Below are 21,154 nucleotides of genomic sequence, written 5' to 3' on the forward strand. Positions count from 1 at the left end.
TATTTAATATTCTCTTGGGCCGATTTAGGAGGCCAATTTGGCATGCGGGAATACCTCCTGATGCTACAAAAAATCAACACATGGGACTCATTTGTATCAAGCATTTGTGGCAGATCAAAAATTCCAAAGTTTGATCAACTATGGACTTCATGTACTCAAGAGGAGTCTAGGCTAATATCAAAAGGGAAGATTCAAAGACCTCAAGATGATCAATCCCAAGCACTTGCAGCTCATACCAAGAATGGTAAAGGAAGAAGAAATTTTGGAAATTTTCAAAAAAGGAATATAGGTAGAAGACATCTCCTATTCAAGATCAAAAGAAGGATATGTCAAAGATTCATTGTTACAGTTGTCACAAGTTTGGTCACTATAAAAACAAGTGTCCTGAAAAGAAGAATGATAGGAAGAGGAAGGGCAAGCAGCATGCTTCAGCTACAGGCATTGATGACAATGAGCATCCAAATTAGAAGAGATCCGAGAATGACAGTACAAATGATCTTATTATTTAAGATAGTACAGTTAAAGGCTCAAGATTAACAGGGAGTTGACAATTCCCTACAATCCGCATATCAAAAGATAAGTATTTCATTTTTTTTATTGTTATTACTTTATTTTTGTACAGCGTCTTGTATTTGTATCTTATCCTTGGTTATAATCGTTTTCTTCCATGACCTCCTAATGAGGTTTGCAGGTACATCGTGAAGGTTGCCAAGGCTCCGGCAGCAGATTGAAGCATTGTGAATAACGAAGCAAAGTTTGTCGCAAAAGGATTCTCCAGGATCGAGCATAAACTCAACTAGAGTGATTTATTTTCAAGAGGGAGAGATTGTATTGACATCTAGAACCATACCAGATAGCCGAAGAACTCCTAGTTTATAGGGAGCAGACAGTCAGTTGTTTGGAAGGATGCCATCATGAAGAATGATGTGTGGAAAATTGTGCCAAGACTTTAAGGGAAGTCGGTTATGACTTCCAAGTGGATCCACAAGTTCAAGCATGCAATAGATGGCAGCATAGAGAAGTACAAAGCAAGATTCATGGCAAGAGGGTTCTTGCAAAAAGAGGGAGAGGACTATGAGGAGACATTTGCTCCAATTGCCAAGCACACTTCTATTAGAACTATTATTTCTATTGCTTTTGTTATGGATTGGAAATTACATCAGATGGATGTGAAGACACTTTCCTCAATGGAGTAATTGAGGAAGAAGTGTACATAGGGCTACCTCAAGGCTTAGAGGTACATGAGAAGGAGTCTCATGTCTGCAAACTAAAGAAAGCTTTGTACAAACCTCGGGCATGATATTCTTGAATTGATGGATATCTAATGTCTTGGTTGATCTTATTATTATATGACTTGTTTCTAACAAAGGGAGCAGTAGTGGCACGAGGATTTACTTTCGTGATAGAGGGAGCAGTCAAGCCCTGCTTCAGCGTCAAAGGAAGTTGACCTCTGAGTTCGAGATGAAGGATCTAAATTTGATGCATTACTTCCTTGGTCAAGGGAAGTATACTATTGAGATCCTTCCGATATTTGGGAATTATGGACTGCAATTCCATGGACACTCCCATGGTGACCAATTTGAAGAAGTTGAGAGGCTCTGATTCAGATTTGGTGGAAGGACCAAACGTCCAAGTGGATGTCATGGGATTGAGATTGGATGCTCAGAGACGAGAAGTCTCCAAGAGCAATATGACTTCTATGAGAGGACCATGCCAAATAATATATATGCTTTAGTGACTAGAAAGCAACAGTGGCAGAGGGAGTAGACAAAATTGCCACAACAGGATCTATTTCAAAGGGAAGGACCCTGTCAGGGTGACCGAAAAGTACTTGTGGTGATGGATCCAATGATGGAAGTCGATCATTTTATGGTTGAGCCGATGCATGTGGCATGTGTGTTGAGGTACCAACATGGTACAATTGGATATGGATTGAGATATGTCTCAAATGATGCAATACAGGTGCAGGGATATACAGATTTTGATTGAGCAAGAAGTGTCGAAGACAAGAATAACATGTCAGGATGTTGCTTTAGTTTGAAGCAGACATATGTCGCACTCAATACTGCAAAGGTTGAATATATTACAGCTAGTTTGGCGAGTTGTGAAGCAATGTGGCTTGAAAAGTTGCTCATAGGATTGTTTGACCAAGTGTTGGAGACAACCATGATGACAGGTCGAAGCACACTGAGGTCAAGTACCAAGGCATGGTACAGAAGGGAGCAGTGAAGCTCTAGTACATTTCTAAAGACGAGCGGGTTGTTGACATCTCACAAAGCCTTTGTCCCAGGATGAAGTTTGTTTACTTCAGCGACAAGCTTGGAGTGGTTGAGAATGTTTCCCTCGATTAGAGGGAGTGTTGATGTTGTAGCATTAAGGGGCAAATATTCTCCCCAGTGTCAAGGATATTGACCAGGAGCCATGTAATGTGGCTAGAGAGCATTAGGGCCCGGAGTGCTCCACCGGTCAGAAGGTCCTACCCATATTGCGAAGGGTTACTTAGCTAGTGGGTAGAGTGAGTGCGCCATAACATCGGGCAAGTGTTTTACCATTCAATATCATGTGACGACATGAAGGAATGTTAAATTGACCCAGGGTTTCACCAGCGTTTTAAAAGAAACTAAAATTATCAATTTTGAGCTCATGTAGGCTCCAAAGAGATAGGTCGGCCACACTAGTTGAATGTGTGACCTTTGGTCAAAACCCAGTTGATTTGACCACTATATATACACATTCGACCTCCTCCATTTGGTATTAATTTAGATGAACATGAAACATCTATTCTTCTGTTCACGTGTGTAAGAGAGAGAGGAGTTCTTCTAAAGTTTCAATGATCACTTTTGGACTCTGTTTGACCCATAGTTTTTAAAACCGGCCTAGCTAACCGGTTACCGGTCTAACCGGCCATCAGCAGGGCCACCGGTTGGAACCGGAGCAAAAACCCGGTTAAGGACGCTGCTTGGTGAGAAATTGGGACTAACCGACCAGTTTGTAGCAAACTGGCTTGTTCCGTCCTAAACCAGTCGATTCCCTGCCATAGACCAAAATAGATCAAGATATTATTTTTGTTGGTTTGAATTTTAGAATTAAACAAGAAAAATAAAAAACTTCATCACATGATAGCCCTAAATCCTGCTAGAAACCTGTTGTAACAATATCACATGAAATAAATTGTTCAAGAATCAATTATAATCACTATTAAAGATTCATTAAAAGCACTATGGTAGAACATAGATCAGTGCATATCACCAACAATGTTCCTATTCACAGCAAGAAGGATAAACAAAATAACTAGGGATAGAGAATCTCTTCATTAGGATATCCTACTTGAGAAACTCAGCATAGCTTCAACATAGACATAGGTTCCAGATTAAGTAGATTAGTAAATCTTAAAAAATTCGAAGTCCAGTAACCCATTGCTTCCATTACATGACATCCTGTTGGATTGTTTAGTCTAATCTAAAGCCCTACATCAGACTCTGAACCAGATGATGTCTATGCAGCTCCTGATGATGATCCTGTGGCTAGTAGTGGTGATGAACTTGATGATTGATCATGTGTACACTGTAGACTTGTAGTAGACCAATGACCTCATAGCTTGCAGCATTGTTTGGACTTTATAGGCCATTTAGAGCCTCATTGCTTATGTATTTTGCTATTTTGTCGATGATATGTATTGCACTCGGTGCCATTTTGATATATTCACCTTTACATGGTATATAAATCAGCAAACTTAGCATATTTTGTCTCTATTGGCTTGGAATCATGGTTTTAAATCTTAAAAATAGTTTTGTTTCATTAAAAATTAATTATTTAATGTATTTTTCTAAAACTGGTTCGTTTAAACCAAACCAGTCCCGGTTTGACCGGTTCCGGTCGGTAAACCAGTTCATTAGGTGGACCGGTCTGGTCATCGGTTCCGGTTTTAAAAACATTGGTTTGATCAGCGTTGAACGAGACTTTTTCTAATCTGTTTGACCAAGTTCTAGGCAAAGTTTGACCGAGATCTTCTAGCATTGTTTGACCATGTTTGTTGGCTATTGTTTGACCGAATCTATGGCAAATTTAACCGAGATTTTATGGGCAATTGACTACGACTTTTTGGGCAAATTTCCCCAAGTTTTGGGCAATTTGTTTGACTGCAATTTGATCGAGACCCAAATCTATTGATCGAGCAAATTTTGGGCAAATTTGACAACAGTTTCACTGAGTCTTTGGGCAATTTGATTGAACTTCTAGGAAACAGCAGGTGGCCAAAAATTCAGCTTGTTTGACTCAAGGTTGACCAAATTTATAAGTAGCTAAAGGAGGCCAAATTTAGGCCAGTTTGCCCAAGTTTGACTAGTGCTAGTTTGTTCATCTACTTCGACCAAATTTGACTTGGAAAAATCAAACTGTACTTTTGTTGAATTGAACAATTTCTCCTAGAAAAGATTGTTGAGTTTTCTCTCGAGTTTGGGTTTCCCAGGTGAAATATTTTGGTGTCTACTTTGCATGGTTGTTCTACTATGATCTTTATTGTTTTATTGCATTTATAGTTGAATTTTCTGAGTGTAATTGCTTAATGATGATTTGAAGCATGCTAAAGTAAGACTGTGTATCATTGGAAGTAATTATCAATGGCATAAAATTGTGCTTGTCTAAATTAGCACTAGAAAATCAACACCTCTTTGGTGAAATTGTACAAAACCATCCGGTTCAGTACAAAACCCACTGATTCAATGAATAAAGGTCGCTTCAGTGAAAAAAGGTCGGTTTGATACCGAACCATCCGGTTTTATTAAGCATTACCATGAATTGCATAGCGATACTAAAGCCACAAGCTTGAATATTAGGCAGACCCACTCAAACAATCTTGTTTTTATTTAAATTGTGTTTGGAGCCTCTTTGGTGAAATTGCATGAAATCATTCAGTTCGGTACAAAACCAGTCAGTTCAGTGAAAAAGGTTTGTTCAGTAACAAACCAACCATGTCCAGTTCCAAACGTTGAACCAGACCAATTTGACCCTCAAACAGGCCGGACCATCCGGTTCCACCGGTCTGGTTTCGATAACACTAGCCCAATGTGTACCTAGGACACTCGCTCAAGTATGAGTAAGTTGCTATTGCATCTTAGCCTAATTTAGGAAAAGCGCATAACTAATTATGTTGGCTATTGAGGTAAAGAAACTTAGGAAAAGTACACTATTTACTTTAGTGATTATGTTTTAATCTCAATGGACAATCTCAAGTGAGGCGAGATCTAAACTTGTCCGTCAATCACTTTGGAGATTTGGGTGAGGGATTTAGCTCAATGAAAAGTTATAAAAACAAGGCTAAGGAGAGGAGAAAGACACACCATACAGCGGAACAAGCCATTAAGAGAGGAATTTTATCAAGTAATGAATGTGATACTCAAGTGCATTGGGTCCGAGGAAAGTGCAGGGCTATCGGATTGGGGATCTAGATCAACCAAGGAGATCAAGAACAAATATAGGGCTTGAGCAACTGGATTAGATCTAGGGACTATTGTAATTGTAAATTTCTCAATTGGGCCATTATCCCAGGCAATGTTGCAGGAAGCGTCCCCCCCCGGGTTCTAAGGCCTGAAGCGCGTCTTGTGCAGGTTCGTACAGGAAGCATCCCCGGAAGTGTGCTTCCACCTGTTTTGAGTATAAATGCAAAAAAATATAAATATATATATAGCCGACACTTAGCTTCCTAGATTTTTGGAAAATGGCGCTTCCGCGTCCCCGCTTCGTGCAACATTGATCCCAGGTCAAGAGCCCAAGTAGGTTCCAATTAAGATTTATGAAGAATTGATTTGATTATATAGAATGTGTGTATGTCGCATGAGATTGAGATTGGTTGTTAATATTTTGCTTCCGCAAAATAATTGTATTAAGAACCTAGTTGTGCAATTATCCTGTAGATCTGTGATAAATCTGCTAGGAACAAATTGTTGAGTCCTAGGTTGAAGAAATTAACATGGTATCAAAGCATAAACTTTGAGAATCCCATCTAAAGGTGCCAAGTTCGTATAGGAATTGTTGGGGCTAGGTTCAGCTACCACTATACAAGCAGCCAAGTTTATTTTAAAAGTGCAAGGATGTACAGATCAAGTCCATAAATTGTGAAAGGGGAAAGAAGAATTTAAAAAAAACCTTTCATATGGCAGGTTGAAGCTATCTTAAAAGTTTAAAGGTTAATTTTAAAATATATATATATAGATATATATATATATAACAGGTGTTTGTGTGAGGTTGACAGACCGACAACACAATGGCTAACAACAGTGGCCTGCTATAGGGGTGGTTGCGTCAGTTGGCAGAGTGTTGTGTGTCGAGGCATAGTCAAGCAGAGAGATAAGGCATCACCACAAGCCATGTGAGGAGCAGGCATTGACCACTGAGTAGTGGGTGACAAGTCAGAGGTGCAAGTCACAAGGTGTGGTGTTGGCGGATCGCAGGGAGTGACAGTTGGGAGTAGCACAGCCAAGTCAAGGACCGTTGGTAGAGGTCAGGCGCAAGCAAAAGCAAGGTCACCCAAGCCAGCTGTGGGAGATAACCGACAAGGTGTCGTGGAGACGTGAGCTAAGTGACGGTCAAAGCGTGGCAAAGAAGTTTATTGGGCCAGCCAACGCAACAGAGACAGCATGGGTGCCTCAAGGCTAAGCCACCAAGTTTGAGTGCAGCCGCTAGCTAATCATGGACAACAACAGGGATTCTAGGGGTTCAAAGCATGCAAGCTGAGTACAAGTTGAGAGTGGGCAGCCATAATAAAACCCACTAGGACATCTCAATGCAGACAAAACACCGTCATCATCAATGTCGTGCAAGAGAACAATCGTCAAGGGTAGACTTAAGCGCAAGGGAGTTAACATAGATCATGTATAGAGGTGGAGTTGGCCAGCACCACAAAACAACAGTAGCAAGTGTGCAACAAGTGCGCAAGTGTTGGCATAGAGTTCGTACATTGCCATAAAGCATCCCAGAAACATGTATAGAAGTTGTACAGAGTGAACGGGAGTTATAGCAACAACATATAATTTTTTCAGTTGAGATCACGTCAAGATGAGGGCAATGGGTCTTTCGTTTGAAGATAAGTTGACGGAGCCTCAAATTTCCTGCCTCAAAAGGCGAAGCTCACCCTAGTTCTCAAGGAAAATGATCTTTGGGAGATCGTTGAGAAAGTGATCCTGAAGCAGACAAATGCCATGGAGATAAAGGCATAAAGGATACCCTTGGATGCGATGAAGGACCATTTGATCCCTCACTTGTCCAAGAAGAAGTCAGCTAAGGAGATGTTCAATGCTTTGGTTGGTTTATACCAAGCAAGACTATTAACAAGAAAATGGTGTTCAAGGATAATCTTTGGTCCAAGCATATGATCAGATCTGACATAGTGACAAGTTACCTAATGAAGATCACTCAGTTCCATGATCAGCTTGCAACATGGGGGAAAGGTGGGCAATTAGCAAACATGGCGTTGAATGGTTTCCCAAAGACAAGGGATCCATTTGTCAAAGGATTCTATGCTCGAGACAACCAACCCTCATTTGGGAGGCTACAGGATGATTGCATCCAGGAGGAGATGAGGGCACAATCAAAGGCCAAGGCTATCAAGCAAGAAGATGACGAGGGTGTAACACTTGTTGTTAAGATAGTAAAGAGTAAGGTAAAAGGTTTGAACGAGAGTGAGAAGTCAGCCTCACAACTAATGAAGGAGAAGGACTTTACTAAGGTCAAGAGTTTTGCCCATCGTAAGATAGCACACTATGCTTCACAGAGTCCCAAGAGGAAAAAAAGGGATGCAATCAACTATAGCTACGTCAATAGAAGCTTAGGTGGAAGAGTTTTCTAGGGAGATTGAAATTGAATTCTCACTTGTTTCCTACCTTTCCTCGAGCACCTTACTAGTTGGTGCACGGCTATTGGATAGTGGAGCCACATGACATATGATAGGAGCACGAGAACAATTTAACAACCTGACAGTGTGGCACTCAAAATTACATGTGGAATTTGTTGTCAATACCAAACATGCAATGAAGGAGGTTGGAACAGTGATATTCCAACTTGAATCAAGAGGCAAGTTGGAAGTGAACGACATGTTATGCGTGTCAGAACATAGGTGAAGTTTGCTGTCAGTCTCTATCATAGAGAATAAGGGGTTTGGTGTAGCATTCTAGGACGAGAAAGCACTAATTAGACCCATGGGATTTAGCTCAGATAATGGCTATGCCACTGGAGTTAGATAGTGCAACCTGTATAAGCTAAAGGGCCAACATACTCAAGCAAAGGCAAGAAGCAAAATAGTGACAAAGAACAAGGAGCAGGAAGATTCGAAGGTTGAGCAATTCAGAGGTTGTCAGCCTTCAGGTTCAGGTGGGGAGGAGCGGTTAATGGATCCTTCCAAGTCTATCAAGAAGGTCTCTTGGTATAAGATGACCTTACATGATGTTCAAGATCGGGAGGCTTCTAGGAACAAGTTCGAAGGGTGCAGGTCTTCGAGGATGATTCCAAACCAGGTGGCAAGGAAAGCTCCGAGTTCAGAGGGAGTAGCCATGGCAATGGACACATATCTAGGATTGAAGCTAATTCCAAGCGACATAAGTACCTCCCTCACTAAGAGGGAGTGTTGATGTTTGTAGCTCCAACAGGTACTTCTGCATAGGCCTAAGTGTCTAGGAGTGCAGAAGTCACCCAATGTGTTCTTAGAACGCTTCCTCAAGAATTGAGTAAGATGTTATTGTAACTAAGCCTAAGTCTAACTTAAGAAAAGCACATAATCAATTATGTTGCCTATTGAGCTAAAGAAAAATAGGAAAAGTAATGTATTTAGTTTAGTGATTATGTTTTATTCTCAATGGTTGATCTCGAGTGAGGCGAGATCTAATATTAGTCGTCAATCACTTTAGAGATTACATTTAGGGATTTTTCTCAACAAAAAGTTATAAAAAAAATGCTAAGGAGAGGAGGAAGCTACACCATACAGCAGCATAGGTCATTGAGAAAGGGATTTTCTCGAGTGAGGGTTGTGATACTCAAGTGTGGCAAGTCTGAGGAAAGTGAAAGGGTATAGCATTGGAGATCCAAATCAGCCAAGGAGATCAAGGATAGATCTAGGACCTAATCAGCTAGATCAAATCCAAGAGATGTTGTAACTATAAATTTCTCGGTTGGGCCATTATACTAAGACAAAAGCCCAAGTAGATTATGATCAAGATTTAATAAAGAATTGATTTGATTGGGCAAAATTTGTATGTGTCACATGTGACTGAGATTGGTTGTTAATATTTTTCTTATGTTGAATAATTGTGATAAGAACCTAGATGTGCATTTATTCCGTGGATCTGTGATAATTATGCAAGGAACTAATTCTCGAATGCTAGGTTCAAGAAATTAACATAATGGTTAGTTTGCCCACCTCAGATGGTATTGTGAAACTTGTTCTATTCTAGAGAATATTTTCCGGTTACAAAAAAGATGCCCAAAATCTAACAAAAAACAATATGAAGATATAATTACAAACAAAAAAAGATTTCCCTCATAGTTTGTGACGAAAAGCAGGAAACTGATAAATGCTACTTGATTTTTATTAGCCTTAAGAGGACTTCATGTAAAGGATACAGAAGTTGGAATGCTCAGCCTAGTAGATTATCAAGGCGAATCCAATTAAATCTCGCCGTCAATGTAAAGAGGTGGTAATCTAATAGAGTTAATAGCTTGCTTAAGTGGGTTGGGCTTGGTGAGGATGGTGGTAATCTGATAAAGCACCAACGAAGACCAAGATTTGGAAATGAAGAGATGCTAAAAATATAGTATATAACCAAGTCACCATCCTATAGAACCAGCGTGCACAGTGGCATTAGACCTATTTGTGGGATGGCAATAGACCCATTTGTGGTCTTCAACAATTTCGTAGTCACCTTTTAGAAAAATTCAACTTTGCATCGAGGGGGAATTAAATCTAAAAAATACTATTTTCATGTTGTGGGAGGAGGGTTAGAGTAGTATCACCCAGTTATTTCATAATTTGTGAGTCATTAATACAAGTAGTTATGCCTCTTCATATGTTTAGATGTGACCATTGTATCAATGCCAATTGTGTCCCTTAGAGATAGGAGACATGGACAATTAGAGGACACAAGAAGGATGTTCAAAAAGTAGTTGCACATTCACCATCATAGTTTTAGTTTTTGTGTAATCATAAAACCACAAAAGAAATATGTTTTATAACCCTGTAAACAAATTGATCCTGTAAGTTATAGATATTTACAAACCAATTTCATTATCAACATATGATAGAATGATCCAGATGGTGGGTGTTCCCATCAGGGGTCATCCTGCATGGATTGAAATGAGTGTCGAGCATTTAAGCAAAGGTGGCAGAACTGCCACCAAATGGCATTCTACATGTTACATAGTACATTCACGCCTGATGAGGAAGTTGGTTAGTCTCTGGGAGGCTGTCGAAGTCACTGTCTTTGTCGCATGGGAATCTTGTGAAGAACGATCCATATTGAATTTCGTTTGCAGAAGCATCTTGGTGACAGTCATGGAAGTTGTTGGGTGATCAATTTAAGTATTATGACATAGGGTGGTGGGAGAAGGTTATAGCTTGGTTGATAAACACTCTTCTTGTTGCCTATAATATCTTTGACAAAAATTCCTTGTGGGGTCTCAAGGGAATTTTCGAAGTTGCCATTTCTAGAAGGCACTGGTTTAAAGGGAGTGTGGGCCAATGTCAATTTCACAATGGAGCTATCACTGCATAGCTGTGGTTGTCATTTCGAAATTAACCAACATAAGGTCAATCACCTCTAGCCTACTGTGGACTTAGCTAAGGAATTTCAAGTTCGGCATCATCTTTATCTTTGTTTTGAATCATGCTCGCTAGCAAACTCCTTGTTTTTAGTGTTTTGCTTGCATCTTGGGATAGAAGCTTTCTGGTTTTTTCTCCCCTCCCTTGGGTTGTTAATTTTGGGTGGTCTATTCTTTCAATTGCCCCTTTGAGCCTATTTCCTGAATCCTAAGGTTCTTTTCTTTTGCCTTCCCCATCTCTCTCTGCCTCATTTGTTAAAGGCTAGGTTTTCTCTGATTCTCTTCTCTCCACTGGTCTACCACATCTCCCGCTTATGCTCCCCGTGCACCTCTTGTTTTCTCCCTATCTCTCCTCTTAGCCCCTTCACTGACTGCAAATAGTCTCTCCCTCTCTATGTTATCCCCCTATGTTTTCTCTCTCTTTGTGCTTCTCATGACGTGACTAGCCACTACCTCTCCTTTGCTCACTAAGGAGGTAGGAGAGACCATCCAATTCCCTTTTTTGCTAATGATACATCTCCCCCCTCTATCAGCGAAACTAGTCCTCAAGTGGTGACTCACTTTGCCATGGCCAGATATAGGGGGATCATAACTAAAACGGTCCACAGAGTGATTTCTAATGTTGAAGACCAAGTCAGACATGCTAGAGGATTCATTCCCGATATGCACGTCGATCGAGATAAAAGGGACTAACTCCCTGATGTGGGAAACTCTTCCACAGCTCACTATTTCTCCTACATGCAAATCATCAACCTATATTGGCATATCAAATCTCTCATGTGCACGATACTTACAGATAACGCAGACACTCAACAAGAAATGATAATCTAGATGGTTGAACTAATGGACAAAGTGGACAAGCTCAACAAGAGAGTCACAATTCTTGCCAAGAAATTGGCAAACTTTGACTCTTTTTTTCGGACAATGACAATGAGCCACATCAACCAAATTTGATGGACCCTCCAACTAAGTAATGATCAAGCCAACCAAATGTTCCAAGTAAAGTTTCTATAATGGCACTGCCATTGTAATGTCTATTATCTTATTGTTTAGTTTATTTCCTAGTTCTTTTTCACTCTAAAAGATAGTCTGGTAGCCTATGAAATATACAACTACATAATTTTGAACTTATGCTACTGGTTTGGTTTCCCAAGTGGCAGGCTAATTGCTTGACATAATTATCTATATACATCTTTTTGATAGTAATATAAAAGGCCTATCTTACAGAGAAAAAACATCTAATAGAATGAAAATCACTCTCGCTCCTTTGTAATTAAATATATGTCACTCTCTACTTTGCATTTGTTGTGCATCATATTTAAGATGGTGTTAGAATAGGGATGATCATGACAAGTGAAAAAGTGTGTCTAGCATTGCTATTATCATCGACCACGTAAAAACAATGGTTATTGTTCCTACACTAGAAAAGTTCACAGTTGATAGTTTTTATATCTAATGCTAGCAAGTGAGAACACAATCAAATTTGGTTGGGATGGGTATGTGGAAAGCAGGTGACAGTACAAAGCCTATACCCAGACCCATGTGAATGAAAATCACTCTCTCCTTTGTAATTATGTCACGCTCTTCTTTTCTTTTGTGTCATATTTGACATGGCATCAAAGCAAGGATGATCGTGACAGGTGAAAATAAATGTCTAGCATTAAGGTAATCATTAACCAAGTAAAAGCAATGGCTATTATTCATGTAGTAGACAAGTTCATTGGTGGTAGATTTCATACCTAGCTCTAGCAAGTGAAAACACAAAATTGGTTGAGGTGGGTGCATGGAAAATGGTTGATGGTACATACTACAAAGTCAATGCCCAGAGATTCAAATGCCTAAACAAAATGGGAAACTAAAGTTAGCACAACCAAGGAAGTGTTGCTTTCATAGTCTCAAAAGGCCTTCTACATCGGCTTGGTGTCATAGTATGTAGAAGATATTTGATTGCCTCTTTAGGTGCTTGTTTGGTGGAGTAAGTGATTTTATGATTTCTTTCCTAAGGTTAATTTACAAAAAATACAATGATTAATTTAATTAATTATTGTGGACTATTAGGCCAAAGTTCTAAGGATAAATAATAAAATTATAAGTGAATTAGATATAATCTCAACAGTTGAATTAAAGTGAGGCTTAAGATTTAACCCTAGCCATTGATCACTTAGGAGAATAGGGTTAGGGATTTTGGCTTAATGAGATTAAAAAATAAGCCTAAGGGAGAGGCAGAGACACATAATTGTGGAGGAAGCGATTTCTATAGAGCGAGAAGCTTGAATAGACTAAAGAGAAGTGAGGAGAAGTATGGCAGAGAATTTCAAGAAAAATTCAGGGAGGTCAAGTTGCTAAAGAGGAGAACCGAATTATGGATGAGGTCGAAATATCTAGAGAGGCTGATTTTCTCAAGTGCACAAGGCCCATATGAGGTGAGAAGAAAGGGGGCAGATTTGCAATTGAGATAGGTCTAATTCTACAGGGACGAGTTTCTTCAAGAGCGCTGATTTCCAGAGGTTGATTTCCTTGAGGGTAATTTTCCTAGTGGGGTCAAGTTTCCAAGTTCTCAGCAGTTGTATTTTTCTACGTATTCTCTGTGGGTCTAGACCCAGATATTCCTAAAAAAAAAATATGAAGGAAAATTGAGTTGGGTATGAATTTGTTGATGTAGTGTGATTGATCTCTCCATTTTATTTCTGCTGCATTTTATTTGAGATGAATATTTTTTGGGTTTCTAAATAATTGTTGAAGTAAATCAAATCTGGTCTAAAAGAATTTAACATGGTATCAAAGCTATAGAAACTCTATGGGGGAGATCAGATATCACAAGAATTTTACCACGACAAATCATTTTGGAGAAGCAAAATTTTTATTTTGCAGTGAGGGTTTTGTGGTTAAAGTCGATTGGTAATATGTCTTCATCAAGTCTGAGGTATGAAGACAGGTTGGAGGGGATTGTAAACTTCAGTCCATGGAACTGCTAATTTTTTCTCATACCAGATCTTATTTATTTTACTTCAACAATTTGTTAAAACCCCAGAAAATATTTATCTCAAATTTCTGAATTTGCCGAAAAATGAATGAACTACTATATTAATTTAAAAAATGCAGCAGAAATAAAATGAAGAGATCAACCACACCACAACAGCGAATTTACACCCAACACAATCTTCCTTCATATATTTCTTGGGAAAACTGTAGGTTGGACCGATAGAAAATACGTAGAAAAATATAGTTGTTGGGCACCCAGAAACTCGACCCCACTAGGAAAATAAACCTCAAAGAATTTGGCCTTTGGAAATCAAACCACCTAAAGCAAATCAGCCCTGGAGAATTAACGTATCTCACCAGCAAATCGGCCTCCCTTTCTCCCTGTCTCATACAGCGCTTGCGCAGTAGAGAAATCGACATCCCTAGATAATTCAGCCTCCTCCACAACTCGGCCTTCCTTTTTCTTGAACTTGGCCTACTTGAATTTCTCCCCAAAGTAGAATTTTAGATCCCACTCAAAATCCAGCAGACTTAACAATTTTCAGGATTTCAAGATTGGGGGGCTTACAACGTTTCCATTGGAGTTTGTCATTTATGAGGAGATGGAACCAGCATTTAATTAAGAGGACAAAGCCCTCTATGTACCTCGGTCCTCGATATTGGTGGCATTGATTGTTGAACTCCTCTGTCATGACCCTAGTAAAAATGCACCCATCACTCAAATACAATCTCGATTTGATATGTCAAGTTTTTGCTATCTTTTTCTAATGCTTAGAGGGTGATATTGATGATGAGGATCCCAATATAGGCAATGATTTTGATGATATATAATACTAGTTATTTATTGTAGCGTGACTTTTTTTTTGCCTATACAAGCCATCTAGGACCTCTTTGTTGATGTATTTTTGGGTCAAAGATGGATTGCATTTCCACTCAATGTTATTTTGGTTATATGCATTAGTTGTGTGAATGAATTTGTATCATCATCACGTAAATGTTTTACATATTTCATATTTGATGTCTAATTCACTAATTTTTATATAGTTTGCATATATATTATATCTTTTAATATATAATATATAATGTGTCCTTTTTGTCATGTTCTGGGGGGTCGTTCTGTCACATGTCCCATCTCCTCCGTGTCAGGTGACTTAGCACCCCATCCATACTCTGAATCTCATAGGAAATCCCTCAACCAGATATCCATCCAACTTTGCCAATTGTCATATTTAGTCTAGGAGTTTGGCTCTCCTCTCTCCCCTTTCTATAAACAATGGGTTTCAGTCATTTTTCCACAGGAAATTCAGAGTGCTAAGATTTCCTGCAAACATGCACAGTGGGATTGGTACCGTTAAAGAATGGTGACAGAAAACTTCAAGGATAATAACCTGAAATGAAGGTCTAAATTCGGAGAATGGATGGCCCAACTAAGTAAGTAGAAGCCATAATTTGGGATGTTCGATGCTGTGTTGGTACCAATATGATGAAAAATTCTAAAGAATGAAAAATGTCCCTCTTTGAGCTCTCCCTAGCCTTCCAATTCCAACAGCCTGGTGTAGTAAACTCCAACCATAATGATGCAAATGGTGGCAGCAACTGATCAAGTTAAAACAACCAAAATTCAAATGCACAATCAATATTTGGGGCAACGCCACACATAGTTTTTTGTATCTTTGTTATTTTTATAGTTTATAATTTTAGAGACAAAGAACCCTATGCTAGGGACCCCAACATCCCCGTCCCCCCTAAATTTTCCTAAAAATTGGGTGTGTTCCCACATGTCCCCCTCTTGTGTCTCTCTGCTCCCACGCTACCCCATCCCAGAAACTTGGTGGAACATATAAATTTTAATTTGGTGTAGATGGATATTAGGCCTCGAAACCACATCTTGCAAATCCCCGCGCTCATAAGTGCCTAGAAACAGGAAGATTTACTCCTCTTTTGGAGCAGTAGACCTTCCAGTTATAAGGGAGGTCTTTGTGATTTTGTTGTGAAACTCTGTTCCTGTTCATCAGAAAAAAAAAAGATAGAAACCATATCAAGCACACTTCAGTGTTCCCTGCAGTGGTATGTTTTTAGAGTTAAAATGCAAATCAAAATCTCAAAGCAAGGACACTACAAAGTTACAAGTTATGCTAAAGAAAACAATCACACTAGTCAAAAACATAATTAAACACTACACAAGCATTCAATTAGCCGCAAATAGATGCACAGTATTCTGGACACTTATAAAAGGATGTAGTTTCTAACTGTTAATGCAGAGTACTAAAAGTCGGATAAGTGATCCATACCATCAACCATTACTGCATCAAAAGATACCATCAACCATTACTGCATCAAAAGATACAACGTAATATTCTTTTTATACTCTTCCACACTCCCGGGGATTTTTAGGAGCAACACCACTGTCCAACAAACTTGGAAAAGCCAAATGGCCGGTATACAGAACCATGGTGCTCGGGCCCAAGCAAGTCACCCATTCTAAATAAGCATTCAGGGGATGCTTATTGTTTTCATATTCTATAATTATTCTCTTATTTATTTTAACTGCATGAATTGCATAATAGATATTTACTATAGACTAAAGAAATGTTGCAAGTATCGTTTCACAGAATATTTAGGGTTACATATTGGCAGGAATAACCTTGTACTTGAAAATATAGGAAAAACTACAACTTGCAAAACATATATGTGTCAATTGGATTCAGCTGGGATGATTGGGAGAAATTTGTTATCCTCCCGACCTTATTTCAATTTTTGCATGTGAGCTCATAATGAAATTTCTTATAATGGTTTCAAGCCTTACTGTTCACTGTTCACTGAGATGATTGGGAGAAATTTATTATCCTCCCGACCCTATTTCAATTTTTGCATGTGAGCTCATAATGAAAATTTCTTATAATGGTTTCAAGTCGTACTGTGTGAACAGTCACATATGTATATTCATCATAGAATATAAGTATATAGACTATACGTATTTCTCATAGAAAAAAATGTAGAGAAAGTGAAAGGAAAAACAGAAATGGCTGGAAATTCTATAAAAATTGTTTGCTCTACTACCAAAGAAGCGGCCGTGACGACATGGGTGCATCATGACAGCGAGCTCAAAAAAATAAAAAATAAAAAGACGAAATGAAGAATTGATGTTAGGGCAGATGAAAATTAATATTTATGCATGTGCGTTTATGTTTAACAATCTCTCCTCTTCTTTTTTGTAACTTCTACCAAAAAAAATTGTTGCATAAAGCTAGTGGGATAAGAAAGTGCACCTCCTAGAAACTCCAGCCATGCAATGGACCAAAATGGTTCCTTGTTCTCTGGCTTTGTCTATGAACTCGAGGCAAGCCTCCAACCTATCCAAGAGGTTTTCTGTTGGATCGTCATTCAAAAGGACCTTCATTCTAGTGATTTGCGAACGCCGGCCTGTAGTTTCCACGGAGCAATACCCGGTTTCGATCCCCGGCCCTGAAACACCGCTTTCGCTACTGGAAATTCGCACCAGGTCGCCTTCCGAACGAGTTTTCTTCGAAAGCGATGAACCAAATTGCTTCCTCCCATCAAAAGACGTCTGTAAGAAATTTGCGGAAAGCAGAGACAATACATGCGTAAATTTCACTGGGACTTTTGAGTCATCTGCCAAAACCGTGCACATGTCAAAGAAATTGCCAATGTATAACCCTTCTCTCACTTTCTTCATTCCTTCCTGTTTTTTCACCTCGATCCACATGTCAAGATGTGGATACTCAAATGCAGTGGAAACGGTTTTACCTCAAAGTCGCAGCGAATTCAATCAAAACAGCCAAAATATGACCACTCAAATGCATGGAACGGTGGGTTTGCTATTCAATGCACAAACCTATATCGAACAGGCAAAATGTGAGTAACCCAATGCCTTAGAGAATACAGTTTTAACTTCAGTCCAGGGACCAGTTCAAACAAACCAGGTAATTAATTCGAGCAAGACCGCAATTTAACGATGCATGCTTGAACGCAGTTACAATGTGGTGACAGAGATACTAACGATACATAGCACCCATAGGTCGTCTGAATTTCTATTTATGGAACCCCAATAACATTGAGAATAAATGCACCTCGTCTTCGAGGCCAACGGAAATATTCAACTCAGATTGAACGAAACGGAACCCTCTGTTGCCAACTAAATTTGTTTATTTGGCTCACGTCCAACGAGTAAATATATGAGGTCTCTAGGCTTATGCCATCCACAACCAACGAACCTATCGCTCCAGAAGCTAACCTAGCGACAGATACATTCATTGAAATTCACATTCATAATGATAAAATATGAACTTGTTTGCGAGGGAAAGGTTATGTTCAAAGTAAATCCAAGATTTTGGAGTCTATGTAAAGAGAAGATAGTAAGGAAGTTAATTTAATTCATATAAGAAGGAAGATATCATTTGCTTTTTGACCCTTTTTGGTGATAGGATTATTGGAAGATTATGTCAGTTTATAATTAATTTGAATAAGAAAAAGATTGAATTGTAAAAGGTGAAAAACAAGGAACTAATAGTCACATGTACATTTTTTTAGTTTTGTGGACGTTAAAATATCATTTCATTTTGTTATATCAATATTAATAAATATGAATTTTTCCCCGGATGCGGGTGGTTGTTAGAAACATAGGGCTCATGGCTTGTCTGCAGGGCATCTGGCCGCCCGGACAAGCCACGTATCTCAGGAGGACAAGCCATAAACGTTCAGGCATGCAGCATTTAAGGTATGCAGTTAAGGTTTACTGCAGCGACGTCTCTTCGGCATTCATTGTCTGCATTGAGAAAGGTAACATGGCGCTTTATAGCCGGATGGTTTCAGACATTCCCCCGCATTTTTCGATTGCTCCTGTTCTGATCTTGAAGGAAGTGGCGGAGGCTCATTGTTTCGGCTCTCTGCCAGGCTCTGAGAGCGACTGTGAGGGTCCAGAGGCCGTCGACTTGGGCAATTGGAGAGTTTACGGGCAGTTTGGGTGTGATCCAGGGAGATTGGAGGTGTTGCGAACCCGCCTTCCGCATTCTGGTTGGGGGATTGGGTATCCAGTTCAGAGGGATAATCCAATTCAGAGGGAGATTGGAGGAGTTGCGAACCTGCCTTACACTCGCCAACCGCCCATTTCCAATATGCAGCCGGAACATCAGAGGGGAACCAGTCGACGGGGTAGCTTCAGTGGAAGAGCCCTTTCGCCCTCTTCCTCAATTGAGGAATCTTCTGAACGCAGAAGACCGAGGGGAAGGCCTCCGGGCAGAGGAAGAATGGCGGAACCTCCAGCAAGAATGGAATGTGGACATACTGAACACCCTATGGTAAGATATCGTCTTCCATGCAATTTATCCAATTCCACTTTCTTCATTACAGTTTCAGTGGAGCACTGTAGTAATCCGTGGGAAGAAGAGGAAGCCCCTCGAGTCAACCCTCCGTGTATTCCTGGGATTGTTCCCACAGTGGAAATGGAATTTCCTGCCATTGACATGCTGAGGCCTGTTCTTGATCCTGGAGCCGGCCCGAGTGAGCCAGTGCAACGCAATACTGGTAAGGCAATACTCCAGCCTCCCTGCTACAAGAAGGAGGATGAACCGCAGACTACGGAAGAAGATTAGCTTGCGCTCCAGGTTCCTCTGCACGAATTTTTCTCTCTGTCAGCTCCCTTCGCGATCTTATATGTGTCTGCTACTATGTATCTCTGTCCATCTCTGTTATGGTGTCGGTTATCTGTTATCTCTGTCATGGGGTCGATGTTCTCTATGTGTTTCTGTTGTTTCAATCTCCTTCTGCTTCAGTCCGTGTGTCGGCCACAGGAGTATCACTCCGGGTTCCATTTTTGTAATTCTGGTATGCATTCTCTCGAGCTTACTGTTCGTCCCAGGACATGTTCTACAGAGCCTCGACCCTGTTGTAATACCACTGATGTAATTTTGCTCTTGATGTAATATAATAGTTCAGTCTTATTTAGAAAAAAAAAAAAAATGAATTTTTTATGTAATTATATTAATTATTATTTACTGTAAAGTAATTTTAATTTTTTTATATAAATAAAATAATATATTGTGATCTAGTAATAAATTATTGTTATTAGAAAAAAGGTTAACGTAAATTTTGGAAGTAAACTTATTTACACTTTTCTCTGGGTATATTTATTAAGAAACAAGCTTAATTATGTGCATCTCTATGAGGTTTGAAATTGTTAGCATTCTTCATCTATGGAGTTGGTGAGAGGTTCTAATAATATTATACATATGATATTGGACACTAATCTTCTTGATTTTAGGTTGGTTTATGTGTTTGAAAGGATTATGCAAGATCTCAATCTCAATGTGAAGTTTTATAATGTATTATGGAAAAAATAACTTATATATAGATCAATTTAACAATAAAGGTAATTTAGGAAAATATGTATATATAGTGATTAACTACAAGGCTTATCATCAATCCATTCCATAAATATGAAGGACAAACCATGGAGGTCTCAAAGTAAATGGGCACATGGCCCATTGTAAGGATGGTGGATCATATAGTAGTGACTTGATATGAAGTAGCATCTACCTCCCTCCCACATGCTTCAATCCAATCCCATGTCATTATATAGAATTTGGCTCAAACATTGTGGGACTATTGCATTGTGGTTGGATTTCTCTATATGGCATTCAAACATCTTAGTCTGTAATTCTAGTTGGTGGCTTTTGGTTTGGTGATTTGAACAATCGTATGAATCCTCCTCCTTTCTATATTTTGGGGTAAGTGGATGTCTTCATTGTTGAGTAAGTTGGCAAATTGTTGAGTATATGTGTTTTCATTGATATCAAGTTCAAGGGGAGCTTGTTGAGTGTGCTATAATGCATTACTGAAGTTGTCATTATTTGTTGAGTGTAAGTTATCTAGCTTGATGTCATGGTAATCTACCTTTGAAGGCAATACTTCTGCATTTCCTTAGTTTAAATGAGAATGCAAAGTGTATAGTTGTCTAGCCTGCTCAAAGGCCTTTAATGACACTTTGTCTAATTCCCAGAGACTAAGGAGAAAACTGGGTTAGAAGTGAAGCAGTAAAAAGAAGTGGTTATAGCCTTAGGTCATGGAGAGCCAATCGGTAAGTGCTCATGAGCCTAGTGCACACTAGACACCCCTCACCAACTCGACGCAAGTTGTCATTGGTCAAAAGAAGAACACTAAACGACTAACAAAGGTATAGGCCAACCAAGTTGCAAAGGGTCGCGTCGTTAGATCAAGCAACTTGATCAGATCTATGATAGGAGGGGACTAGGTTCATCTAAAAGTTAACAAGGAGGTACCTTAACCATCATGGTTTACCACCAGCTATGTTGTAATCTATGATTGGTTGTGGGCCTCCCGTACTCCTTAT

At 39.3% G+C, this 21,154-nt stretch overlaps 1 protein-coding gene across 1 annotated transcript in view; it reads right to left on the reverse strand.

The window, feature by feature from the left end:
* The window catches only part of LOC149231113 (uncharacterized), a 154,462-nt gene extending 136,401 nt beyond the window's left edge, over window positions 1-18,061 (reverse strand). The window contains exon 1 of the mRNA XM_089379129.1: window positions 17,055-18,061. Within this exon, the coding sequence (XP_089235255.1) occupies window positions 17,055-17,512 (458 nt within the window). The 5' untranslated portion in view covers window positions 17,513-18,061. The remainder of the gene's footprint in view (window positions 1-17,054) is intronic.
* Window positions 18,062-21,154: the final 3,093 nt, after the last annotated feature.

Source organism: Pinus tabuliformis, chromosome J, assembly GCF_031772625.1.
Source record: "Pinus tabuliformis cultivar Carrire ecotype Pingquan chromosome J, CPIR1, whole genome shotgun sequence".
NCBI lineage: Eukaryota > Viridiplantae > Streptophyta > Pinopsida > Pinales > Pinaceae > Pinus > Pinus tabuliformis.